Here is a 20,632-nt window from a genome sequence, read left to right as displayed (position 1 = left end):
CGTCAATGTCATAACAGCCGCAATACATTCTGCTATATTTGTGGTGAATATACACTTGCGCCTCAGAGACATTGGATGACTACTCTTGTGAAGAAAGCTTATCATCTGTATTTTGGCTGCAAAACTGGTGATCAAGATAAGGAATGGGCACCTCACATTTGCTGTGCGACATGTGCTGTCAGTCTGAGAGCCTGGCTCAGAGGCACACGAAAGACGATGCCGTTTGCTGTTCCGATGATATTGCGAGAACGGAAAGACCATGTGACGGACTGTTACTTCTGTTTGATTAATGTGTCTAGTTTCTCTGCCAAAAACAAGAAGTCAGCTGAATATCTTAATCTGCCTTCAGCAATGAGACCTGTGCCACATGAAGACAGTCTTCCAATTTCGAAACCACCAGAGGATTGGACCTTAGACGAACCAGATGAAGAAACTGCAGTGCAGGGTACTGACAGAGACATTGACCCGGATTTTGAACCGTGCTCATCAGGTGATCCACATCTAATAACACACTCCAAATTGAATGATTTGATTAGAGATTTGGGTCTGTCAAAAGCAAAAGTCGAGCTGCTGAGTTCGAGACTGCAGAAATGGTGTTTGCTGTCACCAGGTATGAAAATTTCTGTGTTTCGAAGCTGACATCATGATATAACCAAATTTTTTGCACAAGTCGACAGTCTCTGTTTCTGTTGTGACATTGAAGGATTGTTCTCGGCCTTGGGTTGTGATCACAACCCGGAAGAGTGGTGTCTCTTCATTGATTCGTCAATGTTAAGCCTGAAAGGTGTTCTGCTACACAATGGCAACGTTTATCCTTCAGTACCTGTTGGCTATGCAGCACACATAAAAGAAACGTATGAGAATATGGAACTGTTGCTGAAGCATGTCCAGTATAGCAGGTACAACTGGAATATATGTGGAGATCTTAAAATCGTTGCTCTGTTACTAGGAATGCAGCTTGGCTATACAAAGTACTGTTGTTTCATCTGTAAATGTGACAGCCATGCCAAAGAGTCACACTATTCTCGACAGAACTGGCCACTCCGTAAAAAGTTAGTTCCAGGACTGAAAAATGTGGCACATGAATCACTTGTTGATCCAGCAAAGATATTTTTGCCTCCTCTTCTAAAACTGGGACTCATGAAGAATTTCGTGAAAGCACTGAACAAGGCTGTCAAATGTTTTCGTTATTTAAGACAGATGTTCCCAAGAATAACTGACGCCAAGATCAAAGAGGGCATTTTTGTTGGCCCCCAGATCAGACATGTGGTTTGAAGATCTGTTAGTTGGGCCGGAAAAAATTGCCTGGAAAGCCTTCAAAGACTTTGTTGAATTTTCTGGGCAATTACAGAGACCCAAACTGCATTCAGCTGGTAGACAAACTTCTCAAAGCATACAAGACAATGAAGTGCAACATGTCACACAAGATTAATTTCCTCCACTTACACTTGGAATTCTTCCCTGCAAATCTTGGTGTTGTCAGTGATGAACGCGTGAAAGGTTTCATCAGGACATTGCTACGATGGAGAAATGATACCAGGGAAACTGGAATCCATCAATGCTTGCTGACTACTGTTGGACACTGCAACGTGATGCACCAGACATTGAATACAAAAGCAAATCAGGAGCAAAACACTTTTAATTCTGTTGAATTTAATAGCTTATGCGAAACATAAACGTGACTAAATACGTTATTGTCAGTAAACATATAAATGTCTATTTCTCAGAGTTCCTACGTGATGCAGTAAAACCAAAACTGTATTTGTGCATACCCAGTAGGTACCTTTTCAGGAAGCAAGAGTTTTCAAAAAAATTGTTGTGCAGTGTAATCTGAGTTAGGAATTTGTGAAACATTTTTGTTGACAGCATTTTTGTTTTACTGTTTTGGTTTTGATGTTCCGCAATGATGGCACTTTTGCTGTTCTTTGACTTTGCCTTTACCATTTAATCTAACTTGGTTCTTCCTCTACATTCCACTATTTTTATGAGGACTTATATAGTCCTGAATGTTCATAGCATTAACCTTTTTTACTTAACCTGAAAGGGTTCAGCTTGTTAAGTTTTTCTCCATAGCTCATTACCTGTAGCCATGGCAAAAAGTCTTATATCTCTTCATTGGGCTTTCTCTATTGGTGTTACATCTTTTTCGTAATATGGAGGCTAAGAGTGCAGATATTTTTATAGATGAAGCCTAACAAGTGCATTACCCATCTAAGTAATAACCTCCCTTGACTTGTAAGCAAGATATGTAACATAACATACCATTATCTTTCTTATTTGGTTCTGTACATTGTCTAGTGTGAGTAATAAGTTTAATAGGTTCGCACAATTTTCATAATGTATATTTTCAGGTTGTAATTAGTTGTGTCAATTAGGTGTTTAATATTTTTACCTCATATATTTAAATCACAGCTTTTGCAATAAACCTCACCTACCCTATTTCTGAGTAAGCATAAATTCTGTCCAGATCCATCTATAATGATCTTCCTGACCCCCAGGCTGCTCATCTAGTTTAGTCTTGTATGAAAACCTAGCCAGGTTTTAGTTCAGTTTTTGACTAGATAATTTGTATTAATGTTTCAATTAATTAATTAATGTGTGACATATACAATTCTATTTAAGATGTCCATTCTAACCAATCATTGTTTAATAAGTCATATTTTAATAATTATGAGCTAATGTTTTATAATGTATCTGCTGTTGGCATTTTTTATTATGGACGTTTTCCCTTGTAGCAGACAACAACACCATAATAACCATCTATTTTAGCTTCAATTATCTGGGATTATCCTGGATGATTGGTTGTTCCACAAATGCTCTTTCCCTGCTTTTAGTGATCATGGATATCCAATTGTGTAACTCATTCATTTTTCTGTGTCTCCTATGCCTTCCCTCATACCCTCATCCTTTACACTTCCTTCGTGGTGTGCCTCCTCACACAATCATTATTTTCCTTATGTTTCACATACCTAAGCTATCTCAGCCTTTTTCCTCTTCATCATTCAATTTATTAATGCCAGTCCACACTACATTTATATCCATATTCATTGTGTCACCTGTGTTACTGAACTCTCTTCTGTCTCCAAAACAATGGATATTTTATTTTGCATTTATTACATCAACATCCACCACCCCAACATAAACATATAATCTCACCAATATGTTTTTTATGAACCAACCTCAAATGTACCCTTCACTTTTTGGTTTCTGCTTCTAAAAACTACTTTCATCTCTTCAACATTCACCTTTTGGCCTTTTTGCAATATGTACAAGGGAATTTTCATACAGGAACCCCATAAATTAAAATCTTGTCACACATGTGGCAGAACATTGAAATCTTTGCTTTCTGCAGTACTGTGAAAATGTAAGATTTAGGTCTATTTACAGAAATAGTACTTTTTTATTGTTAGAACTTTTTTTTGCAATAGCCCTCACTTTAATCCTCAGTCTGTCAGTGATGAAATCCTAATAACCATTTCATATGTGACTCCATAAAATAATTAAAGATGTTTTATTAAAGTTTTTATTTAGCTAAATATTAATTTAATGAGTGCAGTTGTCTTCTAAATATCATTAAGCATAATGAAAGTTCTGAAAAGGTCATTATTGGCTGGTATTTATTTGACTTAGGGATATAAAATCATTGAGACATAATGACATGTATTCTTAGACTTTCAAATGACTTATGCAAATATGTTAAAATTTTAACTTATTTCTATTTTTTTCTTTTATGTATGATCAGGAGCCTCCAGGAGGCTCCTGCAGAACTGCAGGGTTCACAGAAGTGCCCAGTTTGTGAATTCTGGCCACACACTTGTTGCCACTCTGAAGATCCAGCCTCCAACATCAGGCTGTTTTTAATGAGTTTGTGCGCAGTTTATGTAAGGAGTTTGCAGATTTGGGTGTGACTGCTAATTTTCATGTGATGAGGAAGACCTTTTATGACAAGACCCTGAAGGTTGCTGAGGGTTGTGTAGGTGTTGCTGACATTCCCAGAAGGTTTTTCATCTTGCAGGGCTCACTCTGTACTGGGAACTGAGAAGGACAGTTGTGAGGGCTCTGAGAGCAGATAAGGAGGCGTTTGTTAGAAGAATTTGTTTGCAAGTGACACACCATCTATGGTCTGGCGACCCACATCCTACTCAGAGAAATTGAAGCATTGTGCACATCTGAATCTCTTCCTTGGAGAGTCACAGTCAGGGCAGGTGACGAAACGGTCCTTATGGATGACGCTGCAATTGTTAGTAGGCTGGACTGGCTACTTTGAGCAGCTGTTTAAAGATGATCTTCTGGCTAGGATGTTGGACATCTCTGGGTCCACAGTTCTTGAGGCTGATCCTCTATTTAGCTGTGAACCACCCAATCTCACTGAGACTGCACTGGTGGTGAATCAGCTGACTGAAGGGAAGGCTGCAGGGATCTGTAGTTTCTGGGGTAAACTTCTCCAGGCTGGTGGTAAGTTTGTCCATCTGGTATTGCAGGCAATATTTGCTTCCATTTGGGAGACGGGCATCATCCCAACTGACTGGAAATCGGGACTTGTCATCCCAAATTGGAAAAGGAAGGGTGATCGCCTGGATTTCAGCAACTACAGAGGGATATAACACTGTTCTCAGTGCCGGGTAAGGTCCTTGCTAGGGTCACCCTTAATAGGATCCGTGATGACTTGCTTACCTACCAGCGACCGGAGTAGTCTGGTTTTATGGATAAGAAGTCTACCATTGACCACATCCTGGCACTGAGGGTTGTTATTGAGCACAAATGTCAATATTGGTAGAGTTTCTTTGCAGCCTTTGTCAATTTTTGTAAAGCAATTGACTCAGTTGATTGAGTTGCTCTGTGGGACATCCTGAGACTTTGCAGGATCCCTCTGAAGTTGCTGGATGTCATGGCTGGCCTCTACACTGGTACTGTGAGTACCATGCAGAGTGGAGGTAGAAACTTTGAATTTTTCCCAGTTGATTCTGGGGTCTGTCAGGGATGTTGGACTGGGTGTTGGGCATGGTTGTGGGGTCCAGTGGCTCTGTGTCATCTGTTAGTAAAGAAAGATTCACTGATCTTGACTTTGCTGACAATGCTGTGATCTTTGTGATGTCAATGGATGTTCTGATCAGGGCTCTCAAGAGACTGAGTGAGGATTCTGAGTGTCTCAGCTTGCAAGTGTCCTGAGTAAAAACTAAGGTCCACGTCTTTAATTACCTCTTGGGAACAGCCATCAGCAGTGTGTCTGTCTGCGGAGAGAATGTCAACCGCATCAAGAGATTTATTTACCTTGGCAGCGACATTTATGTCTCTGGTGACTCTTCCTGTGAAGTCAGTAGACAGATTGGGAGAGCATAAGGGGTCATAAGGTCACTGGAAAGGGGTGTGTGGCACTCTGGATATCTTTGCAAGATGATAAAAGTCCAAGTCTTTGGAGTCCTGGTGCTTCCTGTTTTGCTATATGGTTGCGAGACATGGACGCTATCCATTGACCTGAGATGAAGACTGGACTCTTCGGTACTGTATCTCTTCAGAGAATCCTTGGGTATTGCTGGTTTGACTTTGTGTTGTTGAACGAACAGTTGCTCATGGAGTCCTGAATGATGCACATTACCTGCATTGTGAAGAAACATCAGTTATGGCACTATGGCCATGTGGTGCGATTCCCCAAGGGTGACCTCGCTCACAGAATCCTCATTGCTGAGAACCTGAGTGGCTGGACCAGGCCAGGGGGATGCTCATATAACACCTGGCTGCCGCAGATAGACTGGTATTTAGGAAGGCTGTAACAGTGCATGCTCCCCAACTTGACCTGATCTGACCTATGCAGGATCAGCCAATGCATCTACATATTTGTGAATGTTTAGTGAAGACCTTTGTGTTGCCGATTGTTAATAGCGCACCTTTTAAATATTAGTCATTTACAGTCTATTAACACTACAAAGTACATCTTATGCATTAAGAATTAAATGAGCTATAAATAAGACAATATCAGCTGGTTTTCTGAGGATCAAGGTTTAAACAGTGATCATAAAAGTGTAATAAAATCCTTCTTACCCATGTTACTCGCTGAACTTCTTGCTAATAATTCTCTAATTATTCATGCAAAATACTTATTTTTCAATAGCTAAAATAACACCATTTATATGAATATGTGGCAGCAGAGGCAAGAATTTGCTGAAGGTTTAAACACCACAGCCCCAGCAATCATAGTCAAATCTATTTTAATATGATAACACCAAGTATGTTCCTTTCACTGAGGAAATTTTAAAGTGGCCCCTTGAGTATTTTGTAGTGGATCCTTTAGATCATATCCAATTTTTATGAGACATGCCATTTTAGGTGAACTTAACAAATAGAAAATTAATTAAACAGTAAGTTTTGTGTGTTGGTTCTGAGCAATATGCAGAACAATTTCTCCTTACTCCGTTCCAGGGTTTTGCAGAGAATGAGAATGTTTCTTGACAACATTGAGCACCATAGTCATTCACATGCTTACAAATACTCATACGAAGTATAATTTAAGCAATTTATGTGTTTGAGATGTGGGAGAAAACTTTAAACCCAGAGATTGATGACGAAATTGGGAAATATACATGCAGACCTATAAACACTGTGTCTATGAGTAGTCTTATGGAAAGCCTCCTCAAAAAATATACTGAGAAAACTGGCTAGACCATTTCAAAAGACAAAGTACAGAGAGTCTTCTGCAAGTTAGTTGCTTTAGTATGTGTTATTAAAGTAACTGTGTCTAATACCTCAGTATAGCAGGTAATCATACCAAAGTATATTATTACTTTATCAGGTCTGGAACACTTCTATCCATATTGATTCTGTCATAGCTTGGAGCAAATTTAAAGAATTGAATGTGTATCAAATTGTTTACTCATTACTATGACTGATGACAGCTGTAGTATCTTTTAAGTACAGAATTGAACTGACTGCAAAAATCTAAATTATGTAAACATACAATTTCAATGGCTCCTTTGAAAAGACCATTGGGGAATTCCATGGCAAATGCTAGCCTCATTTTGAAAACTTTGCAAGTGGATGATATTAAAACCAATGTACAGTAATTAATTTTTCATGAAAATAAAACACATTATGTCACTTGATGCGTAATAATTTAAAGCATTTTATTTTGAAAGCCCAGAGCAGGTACATTGGTGCTTGAAACAAATTTAAATTAATTACATTTAATTACATTAACAGCCTACAGTATATAGCTTAGTTGGACTTCAGTCATACAGTTAATCTTAAAACAGTTTTCATAGTTGTGGTTGTTATGTATGTTGGTTATTCTGTACAGTAACCACCAGAGGGCATAGGCAAAGTCATGTAAAGGACTTCTCATAAAGATGTCTAACTGTTCAGTACCTCCTATACAGGGCAACTTAGACCTATAAATAATATAGTTGATAATACTTTTTGGGCTACATAAGGGTACCTTGAAATGGAATGAACAAAACCAGTGGCGTTAACCCAAATTTAGTAATCTACTCAAATGCTTAGTGCCAAGTATAAGCACAATTGAAATCTTGTTTTTGTAAGTAAAATATTTAATTTTAGCTAATTAAAATGTCAAACAGTAAATTAAATGTCACTGTTATCTTTTTTGTGCATTTCTTAAAGTATTTTGTGAAAAGAACTTAATTAAATAGTTGTAGTTAAGAATAATTTAATTTGAAGTCAAATAAATACAGTTGTTTTGAATATATTTCTAAGAATATAGAGATTTTTGTTACTACAGCTATAAACTAAAGATTATCCAAACTTTAAGGGTGGCAAGTGATAGAAAAGGTTGTTTTTTAAGTGCAGTAATCACATCTTAAGACACTGTATCACTATTCAAAACCAGAAATTACTTGGTCTCTCAAATTTTTCATATATTACATACAGGAAGGCAGTATATCATCTCTGTGTGATCTGTGTGAATGAGAAAGAGCAGAGTTAGCATGTTCAGTGTTCCACATCAGATTAATCTGATTATTATTTCTAAACTTTACTGTATCAGTTCTTAAAATAATGTTTTATAAATGGTTAAATTAATTGGATTGAAGTAGCTTATTATTGAAGATTTTAACTGTACTAGAAAAATGTTACATGGATTGCTAAAGTCTAAACATCCTTGTTGATTTATTAAAAATTCTTTTTACTTATTTTTTTTAAAATATTTTTTCAGTTATTTATGGTGGACAATGGTGCAGACGACTGGAGAATAGCCATGACATATGAACGGATTTTTTTCATTTGCTTGGAAATATTAGTGTGTGCAATTCATCCAATTCCTGGGAACTATAAATTTACATGGACAGCACGCCTTGCCTTTTCCTACACGCCGTCCACTGCAATAGCTGATGTGGATATTATATTATCAATACCAATGTTCCTTAGACTGTATCTAATTGCCAGAGTAATGCTGCTGCACAGCAAACTTTTTACAGATGCCTCTTCACGCAGCATTGGAGCACTGAACAAAATAAACTTTAATACACGTTTTGTAATGAAGACATTAATGACAATATGTCCTGGAACTGTACTCCTGGTTTTTAGCATCTCATTGTGGATAATAGCTGCGTGGACTGTCCGAGCTTGTGAAAGGTAAGGTAGTTAATTATTTTAAATGCTTTGTTTCAGCCTGCTTATGAATGAATATACCCAATCAGTTCTGAGGTTCCTAAATTAGCTAGAAGCCTTATTTTGTTTCAATAGAATTACCACCCATTTATTAGAAAAGAATAACTTAGAAAACATGTACCTAGAAACTGCAAATTTACAGTAAACTATGTTTTAGTTTTGTGGTTGAAGTATATCTTTCTAACTCTCTGTGCATGTTCAGCTCTGGTGATGCAATACTATGGACTTTGAGATACTACATACAATTAGCAATTCTGTGTTGTTATATATAATACAGCTAGAATAATTATTAACTCACTGTTTTTCATTTCTGGGTCAGGTGGTTGTAATATCCATTATCTATGCTTAAAATCAAAATAATTTGGCATGTGTCTTACTGATCCAGCTGTTTAGTGCTTAACGAGACTTAATGAATCAATTGTCCAATCATTTAGTCAGTCACTTTGTTAGCTAATAACAATAACAAGAAATGGACAGAACAAAGAGCTGTATCTGCATTCTGAAAATGGCATATCCAATTCTTAAGAAACTCTAGGGTTTATATGCTACGTCAAGGTTAGTGAAACATTTTTGCAGCCTCCAAAATGACACTGACATCTCAAAGCAATTTGCCTTAGATGGTACTATAAAGAAATGAAGAAGAGTTTGATCCTTTTAATATGCTGGTGTCAGTTTGTATGCGATGTAAGTCATATAAATTATTATTGTGTATTTGATAGAGTCCTTTACTCAAGGTGAAGCAGAACCGCAAAAACACGTTATTTTTATATATGCATTTTAACACTAGGAGACAAATAGGTTAATACATGTGCTAAAGATCAAGTATGGGGTTGGATCTAAACCAGCAATATTATCCTATTTAGCATGCTACAGCACATTGTATAAAATCAATTCTTATAGCTCAGATCTAAGGTGTATGTTGCCTGAGTGCTACATTTTCTTCTGCATCATCATAAGTAAGCATTTAGGGAGTTTCACATTTTGAAAGATTAAAAATTACCCACCTTGAAACTCAATATGAAATCTTTTATAATGTGCATTTCCTATATGGCTTTAAAATGTTCGTTATTGGAGAGTCCCAAGGCTTTGGAAAACATCTTGCATCACCCCAGTCCCAAAGGTATCACGTCCTAGTGAGTTGAATGACTTCCGGCCTGTCGCTCGGACATCACATGTGTTGAAGACCATGGAGCGGCTGCTGCTTCACCACCTGAGGCCACAGGTCCGCCACGCCCTCGACCCTCTGCAGTTCGCATACCAGGAGAAGGTGGGAGTGGAGGATGCCATCATCTATATGCTACACCGATCCATCTTCCAATTGGACAGAAGCAGTGGTGCTGTAAGAATTATGTTTCTAGACTTCTCTAGCGCCTTCAACACCATTCAACCTCTGCTCCTTAGGGACAAGCTGACAGAGATGGGAGCAGATTCATACCTGGTGGCATGGATCGTGGACTATCCTACAGACAGACCTCAGTATGTGAGTCTCGGGAACTGCAGGTCTGACATCGTGGTCAGCAACACAGGAGTGCCGCAGGGGACTGTACTTTCTCCGGTCCTGTTCAGCCTATATACATCGGACTTCCAATACAACTCGGAGTCCTGACACGTGCAAAAGTTCGCTGACGACACTGCTATCGTGGGCTGCTCTGTGCAAGAGAGGACAGAGCCGACTATACTTCCTTAGAAGGCTGGCGTCCTTCAACATCTGCAATAATATGCTGCAGATGTTCTATCAGACGGTTGTGGCGAGTGCCCTCTTCAACGCAGTGGTGTGCTGGGGAGGCAGCATAAAGAAGAAGGACGCCTCACGCGTGGACAAACTGGTGAGGAAGGCAGGCTCTATTGTAGGCATGGAGCTGGACAGTTTGACATCCGTGGCAGAGCGATGGGCACTGAGCAGGCTCCTGTCAATCATGGAGAATTCACTGCATGCACTAAACAGTATCATCTCCAGACAAAGGAGCAGCTTCAGTGAGAGACTGCTGTCACTGCCCTGCTCCACTGACAGACTGAGGAGATCGTTCCTCTCCCAAACTATGCGACTCTTCAATTCCACCTGGGGGGGGGGTAAACGTTAACATCTATCTATCTATCTATCTATCTATCTATCTATCTATCTATCTATCTATCTATCTATCTATCTATCTATCTATCTATCTATCTATCTATCTATCTATCTATCTATCTATCTATCTATCTATCTATCTATTGTGATACTTTGTGTTATTAGTTGTGGTATCATTTAGTGCTTTGTGGCAGGTCAAACATGATGACATGGTTCTTGAGATAGGTCAATATAATAAAAATTGTATCAATTTAAAATAGGCTTTTCTGAAAACTAGAGTTGCTGCTAATTTTCACGTGAGTGTTTTTCACATATTGTCTGGTCTTTCATTGCTTTTACAATCAGGTTTTGAAAAAAGACATACAGTATTTAATACTATGGGATTTAATAAAAAAACAAATCAGAATGAGCTCTGTTATTGTCACAGAATTTAAAGCAGTCAAATCATTTTCTTCATTATTTTGGAATTTTGTATGCCTGTGTTATGCTTTAAAAATGAATGTGAGTTGAAATCTTTAATGGTAAGCTTCGAACAATATAAATAATCATTATATTTGTTAGTTGCCTTTAAAAATAATTTAATAATTTCTGTAATGTAATACTGAATACTGGAAACAATATAATGGCCTACACAATGTAATGACTGACGAAGAGGTAAGAATCACTTTCTGAGGAAAACAAGTGTCAGTGACAAAGCAGCTACAGCCTCTTTAAGAAAGAATTTTTGAATCTGATTTAGTTTGTAAGGTAAATAAAAAGGAACATTATAAATAGTGACAACAATTTTTTTATAAGCAAAATTACCAGTATTCCAGTGAAGAAGAAGAAAAGAATAAAAGAATACCAAGTAACCTAGTTTCTGATGTTACATGTGTCCTTCTGAACACTTTCTTTGGGCTCCTGCAGGTTTTGATTGATCCTCTTTTATTTTGTCAGTTATCCATGGACAAGGGAATTTGGTGTACGTAGAATGCCATTACACAGCTTGCAGTAGAAGCTAACAATTGGTGGTGTTAGCACTGTATGTCTGTGATGAATACTAATGTAAACAGTATATTGACAAGAAACGGTTTTCACCATTGTATTTGGCTGTTACTAAAAAGATTCTGCAAACAGAGACCAATTTATACGTATATATAATTTTTTGTTGAGGAAGAAAGGAAATTGGATTTAAAACTGAACTAGCTTTTCCTTCAACAGCTGGCGCATGAGATGAAACGTGCAACCTGTACAAAAATGAATGCACTACACAAAGACATCAAATTCTTGTGTTTGCCTTTAGGGAAGAAACCTTCAAAGACAAGTTTGAATGGTGCATTGCTGAAAACATGGGAATTACAATGTGCAGAATAAATATTTAGAAACGATAAGATACAGTTATGTCATGTTATCATATTTAAGATGTATCCGAACGTATAAGATCTCCCATATATTTCCCACGCCAGTCCCATTGGGGCAATCCATGAAACCCAATAATAAGAAAGGTGAATGAATATCAAAAAATACAATGCAAAATATGTAGTAATGACAACAAATATAAATTAATCGAATATGTCAATCAATCCATCCATTTCACAAAAATAATCAGCCACTTAGATACTAATCCAGTTATCCAGTTTAAGATCACAGGGAGACAAGCATGGCGGTGCATATAAATGTATATTAATATGTAAATTAAATTCAAAGAAATTAATGTTGAAATTCTAAAAAACAATGGCAGAATACATTGTTCATGATCATCAAAGCATGGTCACAAAGTTTAAAAAGGACAAATGTGCAAAGTGCGTACAATTGTAGCATTGTTGACAACAGTGATAAACTACAATATAAGGGGTCCTTATTGAACATGTGCATTGGAATGAACATTTTTATTTTTCGTTCATTCACTCAATCCATTTTTTCAAACCAGGGTTTTCTGTTATTGCATTATAGCATCGTGTGAGCTAGGCGTACCCCATCTGTATCGGACAATAGGGAGAAACAAGCCTTGGTAGGATGCAATTTCATGCCATGGCACAAGTAAACTCAATCAAAAAGGTCAGTTTGCTTGTGACGTTCCCATTGCAAGACAATTTTAACTCAATATATTCATTTTTATTTAATTATATTTTGCCTCTCTGTGACCATAAAATATACTGAATATGAAAATAATACATGACAGTTTTTTTTCCTGTTCAGTATTACATATGCTTTGCAGCATAATTCTGTGTATGTTAACTACACAGTCTGTTTCCTTTTGTTGTGTTTGCTGGTTTAATGTCCACAACTCATTGTCTACAGTGCACTAATAACATAGTTTGCTTGGTTTGAATGTCTGTGGCCTTGTCTTAATTTTATGGAGTTGTTTAATGTCAGGGCAGGTTAAAAGATTTGAGAGTTATGGTCTAAAAACTGGAATTTCATGTCATTTTCTGTCTTTTGATGATCAAATATTTATCGATTTCATGTAAGAAAACGTAGACTTTTAGGTCAGTACTGTAAGATGAAATAGCCTCATGTGAGATGAGAGTTTTTTGTGCACTGTTGATCAGACATTTTGTTACCAATTCACTTCTGTGATTGTTCAGGGTAGGGAAAACAGCATATCCTGCTAAGTTACAGAACCTGCTTAGCTCTGAACATCAATAGGTGTAAGAACTTGTTTTGTACTTTTGAGACAGAGTCATGTGACAAATTGTTTTAACTATGTTAGGAATCTTTTAAGACAGCATTTATTTTGTTGGGTTAGCGATTTCTAATAATGTGCCATGGACTTGCAACATTTTTTTTATCTGTTTAATGTGCAGATGTTGTAAATATTTTAGTATTTCCATTTTGAGTTTGTTGGTTTATTAAATGAACTATAATATTCTGGATTCAGCATGTAAAATGCCTGAAGTGTGACAGAAAAGTCCAATACTTTACTGCAGCCTTTCTGCCTTATTCATGCTTACCAATACTTTGTCCACAATTTCTGTCCCGAATATCCATCTCCAACCGAAAGGGTTTCCAACACATGGCTCCTGTGATTTTCTGTAGTACCCAGTGAGTCTAGATTATAAAAATATTGAAAATTCTATTGATAGAAATTAAACACATAAATTATGTCTTAGTTACATTTAGGTCACATTTAAAAAAGAATTGCTTTATAAAATCTATCCCAGATAAAGATTCATGGACACACACACTGATTCAGGACAACTAAACCAGGGCTTTTTAAGCTAATAAATTAGTGCATACCATTCTATATTTAAAGATCAGTTGTTTTTTAATCCATCCAAGCTTATTATGTGTGTAGCATTGTCTCTTTTACATGGATATTACCGCTTGCTTCCAATTTTCTAATGTAAATAGATGGCCTCATTCTTTAGAAATATCTTTCAATCTCCTTAGCTTTTCAACAGAGTTCATAATAATTTGGCTTTACCCATATAACCATTGCAACAGTGACAGAATAGCAGTGTTTCAACATTGTGAAATGTACACAAAATTCAACCACATTCCCGTTTCCTTTCTTTTGACAATTACACAAAAGATACATACTTAAATTCCAACACTATGTTATTTTCAATTAGATTCTTGTGGTATAGAAAAAAATAAAATGCTTTGCATACAACATTGTGAAATGTTAAAAATAACCACACAAACTGTATATTTATAATATCCATCCATTTTCCAACCCGCTGAATCCGAACACAGGGTCACGGGGGTCTGCTGGAGCCAATCCCAGCCAACACAGGGCACAAGGCAGGAACCAATCCCAGGCAGGGTGCCAACCCACCGCAGTATTTATAATATTAATCACTTATTTTATTTCCTGTATCTTTAAACTTTTTTAAAAAAATGCCTTTTGAAGCTATCGTTACAAGTTCAATAGCTGGCGGTCTCACTAAAATATCACTTTGAAGGTTATATTGTAGGATTCTAACAATTTCTAATTTTTGTTTTATTGTTATTAATAAAAAAAAGTGGACAGTCATTCTGCATTGTTTGTCAATTGTCACTACAATACTTATTTAGCTGTTATATTATGCATTATCAAAACCCTTTAAACATGATTTTATCTACTCTTCCATGGTTGATCAGAGAGCTTTTCAATATATCTCTTGTAAGGATTAGGGAATACATTTATTTATTTATTTACTTAACATTAAATACAAACCCTGATGTAAGGTCACATTTAGGAGAAGGTTACAGTGCTAACTGTAGATTAAGATTCATATGGATGGATAGATAGATAGATAGATAGATAGATAGATAGATAGATAGATAGATAGATAGATAGATAGATAGATGGGCGGCACGGTGGCGCAGTGGGTAGCGCTGCTGCCTCGCAGTTGGGAGATCTGGGGACCTGGGTTCGATTCCCGGGTCCTCCCTGCGTGGAGTTTGCATGTTCTCCCCGTGTCTGCGTGGGTTTCCTCCGGGCGCTCCGGTTTCCTCCCACAGTCCAAAGACATGCAGGTTAGGTGGATTGGCGATTCTAAATTGGCCCTAGTGTGTGCTTGGTGTGTGGGTGTGTTTGTGTGTGTTCTGCGGTGGGTTGGCACCCTGCCCAGGATTGGTTCCTGCCTTGTGCCCTGTGTTGGCTGGGATTGGCTCCAGCAGACCCCCGTGACCCTGTGTTTGGATTCAGCGGGTTGGAAAATGGATGGATGGATAGATAGATAGATAGATAGATAGATAGATAGATAGATAGATAGATAGATAGATACTTTATTAATCCCAAGGGGAAATTCACATACTCCAACAGCAGCATACTGATAAAGAACAATATTAAATTAAAGAGTGATAACAATGCAAGTATACAGACAGACAATAACAATTTGTATAATGTTAACGTTTACCCCCCCGGGTGGTATTGAAGAGTCGTATAGTGTGGGGGAGGAACGATCTCCTCAGTCTGTCAGTGGAGCAGGACATTGACAGCAGTCTGTCACTGAAGCTGCTCCTCTGTCTGGAGATGATACTGTTTAGTGGATGCAGTGGATTCTCCATGATTGACAGGAGCCTGCTCAGCGCCCGTCGCTCTGCCATGGATGTCAAACTGTCTAGCTCTGTGCCTACAATAGAGCCTGCCTTCCTCACCAGTTTGTCCACGCGTGAGGCGTCCCTCTTCTTTATGCTGCTTCCCCAGCACACCACTGCGTAGAAGAGGGCGCTCGCCACAACCGTCTGATAGAACATCTGCAGCATCTTATTGCAGATGTTGAAGGACGCCAGCCTTCTAAGGAAGTATAGTCGTCTCTGTCCTTTCTTACACAGAGCATCAGTATTGGCAGTCCAGTCCAATTTATCATCCATAAGGCAACACATTCATAGTAATTTGTAAATTTATATTTTTAGTAATGATAGACTATCAGACTACTTCTGCAAATGACTGGGCTCAGAAAATAAATGGATTGGTAAAAGGGTGGATTTTAAAAGAGACAAGAACACCTTGTCCAATTTTCTTTGGTGGTTCATTTTCTGAGGATCAGGTATTGGGCAGAGCTGTCTAACTTTGAATGTGAATTTTCCCTTGGGATTAATAAAGTATCTATCTATCTATCTATCTATCTATCTATCTATCTATCTATCTATCTATCTATCTATCTATCTATCTATCTATCTATCTATCTATCTATCTATCTATCTATCTATCTATCTATCTATCTATCTATCTATCTATAGTGAAGTGAACTGTGTTTTGATTGATTTCTAAACAAACTACGCAATAAATCAGCTCTCTGGTTTTGAATTATACAGTAGCTGCTTGCACAAAACTAATTTTTCTGATGTTTAATTCCAATTATTTTAGGGGCAAAGTGTCCTTAAAGCATAATTTTATTTTCTGTCACTACAAGGTCAAATGAACTAGTCTGGAACATGTAGAATACCAGATATTTCATTACTGTATGACAAAGCTACTTGACAAATGTCACATTTAAATACCGCAAAATTGTAAAGGAATGTTATTTAAATGTATGACATATACAGTATGTTTGTCCATCCATAACTTCATTTTTACTCTAGTAACTTAAAATACATAACTGATCTTAAAGTATACCGTGAATGCTTGCTCTGCACATGCATCAGGAAAATCTAATGTTACCATTTATAAGAACAAAACTGGTGAAAACAGAAAAATTAAAGAACTTATAACCCTATAGCAATTTATGAATGCATACCAACAGATTGAGATGATGACCAGAGTGATGTGGCCAAAATCACAAATCCCATATTGCAACTGGGATACCTGTACACACTCAGAAAGCAGAAAAAGGTCAAGAAGAGCTTGCGCTTGGCAGCTCTGGGTATTCTTAATAAACATGATTATCTTACTTTCATAAATTGTGGTAGTTTTCAGTGGGCTGAGGTACTTCTGTAACAGGTGATTAAGAATGATACACTTTTTCTTTATGAAAAGTACAGACATCAGGGTTTTAACACTTTAACAACTTGTAAACAAAATCAAACTTGCCATCCTATGCTGTGCAATTATATTGAAGTGTCATTTTCTATGGAAGCATTTAATTGTGCATTTTAAGCAAAAATATTTACATAGCCATAACTCTAATTTATTTAAAGAAAATAAATATATAATTCAAATGTACAATTGTGAAGCAGATTCTTATATTCCCTTAAAATTATTCTGTAAATTGTCACACACGTGGGGTACAGTCGTGCAGGGGTTGGCCCTGCCTTGCTAGTCTTGAAGTTGTCATAATGCCATAATAAGATGGAAGGTCATATAATAATGAGCCCTAACCTCTTACTACAAAGGTGTTTTGAAATGACTCTGTATTCATCCCTGCAATGGTGTAATAGTAATTGGAATTGGTAATTTTAGAATGAAGCTATTACATTGTGTATTTCAGTTGCCTGGAAGCACAATGTATTTGTTTTGTCTCCTTAAGCTAAATATTAAACAATCATCCACATGTTGTCTCACAATCATCTCAATCAATAATTCAAATAGTTAAAGTTGCATGCATAAGAAAGTAGATTAATGGTGACATACCCATTTGTTTACAGTGTGTCTAAAACGTAATCACATTCAGTTCATCAGTAACAAAAACAAGGCTGCAAGACATCATAATGGTCTTTTGCAGGAAAGACTGATTTGTTTCAAAAGACAGAAAACACTAATCTTGGGTAATTGTCTCCACTGTTTCTCATTCTCAGTTTTTGTTTATCTTGTGGAGCCTGAAATATTAAACCCTCTTTCAGGATTCTTTTTTGAGCAAGGAGTCTCCTCCAAAACACAGCTATGCCCAGGAATATTGCTTGTTGGTGACCCTGAATTTTGTCAGTTTTGTTCCTATGCCTGTGGCAGGGTATCAGTAACATTCCTGGCATTGTAAATTCATGCATAGTAAATAAGTGAATCCACTTCTCGGGTCCCTAGTTGTAGAACTTACAGCAGCTGAACAATGGTGAATCCTTATACCTTAGAGGTCTTTTACACTATTTTGAAATCCTTAAGACATATCACCACACATTATCTCATCCGAGAATACATAAAGTTATGGTAAATGTTGTACATAGTTAGTGACAGTAATGTACTGTATGTTAAAGCTGTGTATTTTTGATAAATGATCTCCAATAAAAGAGAAAAGTACATCAGTATACGTACTGAGCAACAAAAGCAAGCCTTTGAGAGAAAGCTTCTCTTACATGTTAAGTGATGTGGTGGATTGCCGGCTTCTTACTCCGGCCCTCACCCCCAGGCCGCCAGGAGGAACTCTCCGGACAGTGTGGACGTGCCCCGAGTTCCAGCAGGGCCTCATGGACTATGTAGTTTCTACACACAGCCCTGCTGGATACCTTCGGGGCCACCAGGCGTCGCTGTAGGGGGGCTCGTGGGCTCTTATGTGCCCTATAACCTGGGGGTACGTCATCATCACATGACAGGAAGAAACGACATGCTCCCGGGTTGAGGAAAAGGACTGTTTACCCTGACCCGGAAGGAATAAGGAACTGTGGACTGTTGGACAGGAACACCTCCGGGTCAGGGTGTATAAAAGGACTGTGGGAAAGCCCAGACACTGAGCTGAGCTGGGAGGTAGGAGGGCGAAGTGTCTGGGCGAGGAGGATTGGTTTTGTGAGAGAGAATTATTGTGATTGATGAGTGTGGAGTGGAGGGTGCTTTGTGCATATTATTGTGATACAATAAAGAAGTCTTGGACTTTTATCCAGTGTCTGGAGTGGTACATGAGGGTTCAAGAGGTGGACAAAGACATCTACTGTTACACTGGCATAGTCTGCAGGATCCCGGTTCGTCCAAGTGTTAGAGGTGGCTCCATGCCTCTACTGTTACAGTGAACTCAGATTTATAGTGGTGGTTACAGAAAAGTTTGCTAGGACCTGATTCAAGTGTTCAGAATCCTCACAGGTATTAAGTGAGTCAAGTAGAATTCTTCCAGCTCGGTTGTACAACAATCATTGGAGGATGCTACTGTAAACTCAGGGGAATTGCAATTAACTCTTTATATTATGAGTGCTGCACTTAAGTGAAAAAGTCTTGCTCAGTATAATAAAATCTGAGAGATCAAATCTAAGTAATCATTGTAGACCTTAGTGTTTAATGTTTTGCAGTTCACCATGCAATGGATATGTGTCTGTTATACAGTAATCCCTCGCTATATCGCGCTTCGCCTTTCGCGGCTTCACTCCATCGCGGATTTTATATGTAAGCATATTTAAATATATATCGCGGATTTTTCGCTGCTTCACGGGTTTCTGCGGACAATGGGTCTTTTAATTTCTGGTACATGCTTCCTCAGTTGGTTTGCCCAGTTGATTTCATACAAGGGACGCTATTGGCAGATGGCTGAGAAGCTACCCAGCTTACTTTTCTCTTTCTTTTGCGCTGACTTTCTCTGATCCTGACGTAGGGGGATTGAGCAGGGGGGCTGTTCGCACACCTAGACGATACGGACGCTCGTCTAAAAATGCTGAAAGATTATCTTCACGTTGTGATCTTTTGTGCAGCTGCTTCCTGAAACGACATGCTGCACGGAGCTTCGCATACTTAAAAGCTCGAAGGGCACGTATTGATTTTTGATTGAAAAACAAACTCTGGCTCACTTTGTCTGCTCCTGACGGAGGGGGTGTGAGCTGCCGCCTTCAACAGCTTTGTGCCGCGGTGCTTCACATACTTAAAAGAAAAACAGCCCTATTGATCTGTTTGCTTTTCTCTCTATCTCTGTGACAGTCACTGCTCCTGACAAGCACTCCTTTGAAGAGGAAGATATGTTTGCATTCTTTTAATTGTGAGACGGAACTGTCATCTCTGTCTTGTCATGGAGCACAGTTTAAACTTTTGAAAAAGAGACAAATGTTTGTTTGCAGTGTTTGAATAACGTTCCTGTCTCTCTACAACCTCCTGTGTTTCTGCGCAAATCTGTGACCCAAGCATGACAATATAAAAATAACCATATAAACATATGGTTTCTACTTCGCGGATTTTCTTATTTCGCGGGTGGCTCTGGAACGCAACCCCCGCGATGGAGGAGGGATTACTGTATGCCATTTGGGATTTGTAAATGTTAATGTTTGTGATGCGCCATCCATTGCAATGACAAATGCGATGCATTGTATTACTAAGAATGTTTGTGATGCGCCATCTGTTAGAATGACAGGGACCTAGCAACTGGACGGACACCCAGACAGACACACAAACACTTATCCTTTAATTAAATTGTGTATATATATATATATATATATATATATATATATATATATATATATATATATATATATGATTACTGCTTGCATATATATGATTACTGCTTGCATCTCTACCATTTCAGACAGTTAACTGAACTATTTATGATTGCTGTGTTTGAGCATTAAAATGATTGATGGTGTAAGTTGTTTATAAAAATATCAAGAATGACAAATCTTACAAGCATAGTGTATGTTAGAAACAAACTGCCTAAAGTGTTAATGTGTACTCTGGCAATTATTAGTTGAAATGTT

At 37.8% G+C, this 20,632-nt stretch overlaps 1 protein-coding gene across 2 annotated transcripts in view; it reads left to right on the top strand.

Moving 5' to 3' along the window:
- kcnn2 (potassium calcium-activated channel subfamily N member 2) overlaps nucleotides 1-20,632 on the top strand; it is a 387,629-nt gene that overhangs the window by 135,635 nt on the left and 231,362 nt on the right. For both annotated transcript variants that reach the window (XM_051929490.1, XM_028805278.2), the window contains exon 4: nucleotides 8,165-8,583. In XM_051929490.1, coding sequence (XP_051785450.1) covers nucleotides 8,165-8,583 — 419 coding nt within the window. The remainder of the gene's footprint in view (nucleotides 1-8,164; nucleotides 8,584-20,632) is intronic.

This window comes from Erpetoichthys calabaricus, chromosome 7, assembly GCF_900747795.2.
Source record: "Erpetoichthys calabaricus chromosome 7, fErpCal1.3, whole genome shotgun sequence".
Lineage (NCBI taxonomy): Eukaryota > Metazoa > Chordata > Cladistia > Polypteriformes > Polypteridae > Erpetoichthys > Erpetoichthys calabaricus.
Note: the sequence above shows the minus strand (reverse complement) of the source record. Positions and strands in the feature narration are given on the sequence as shown.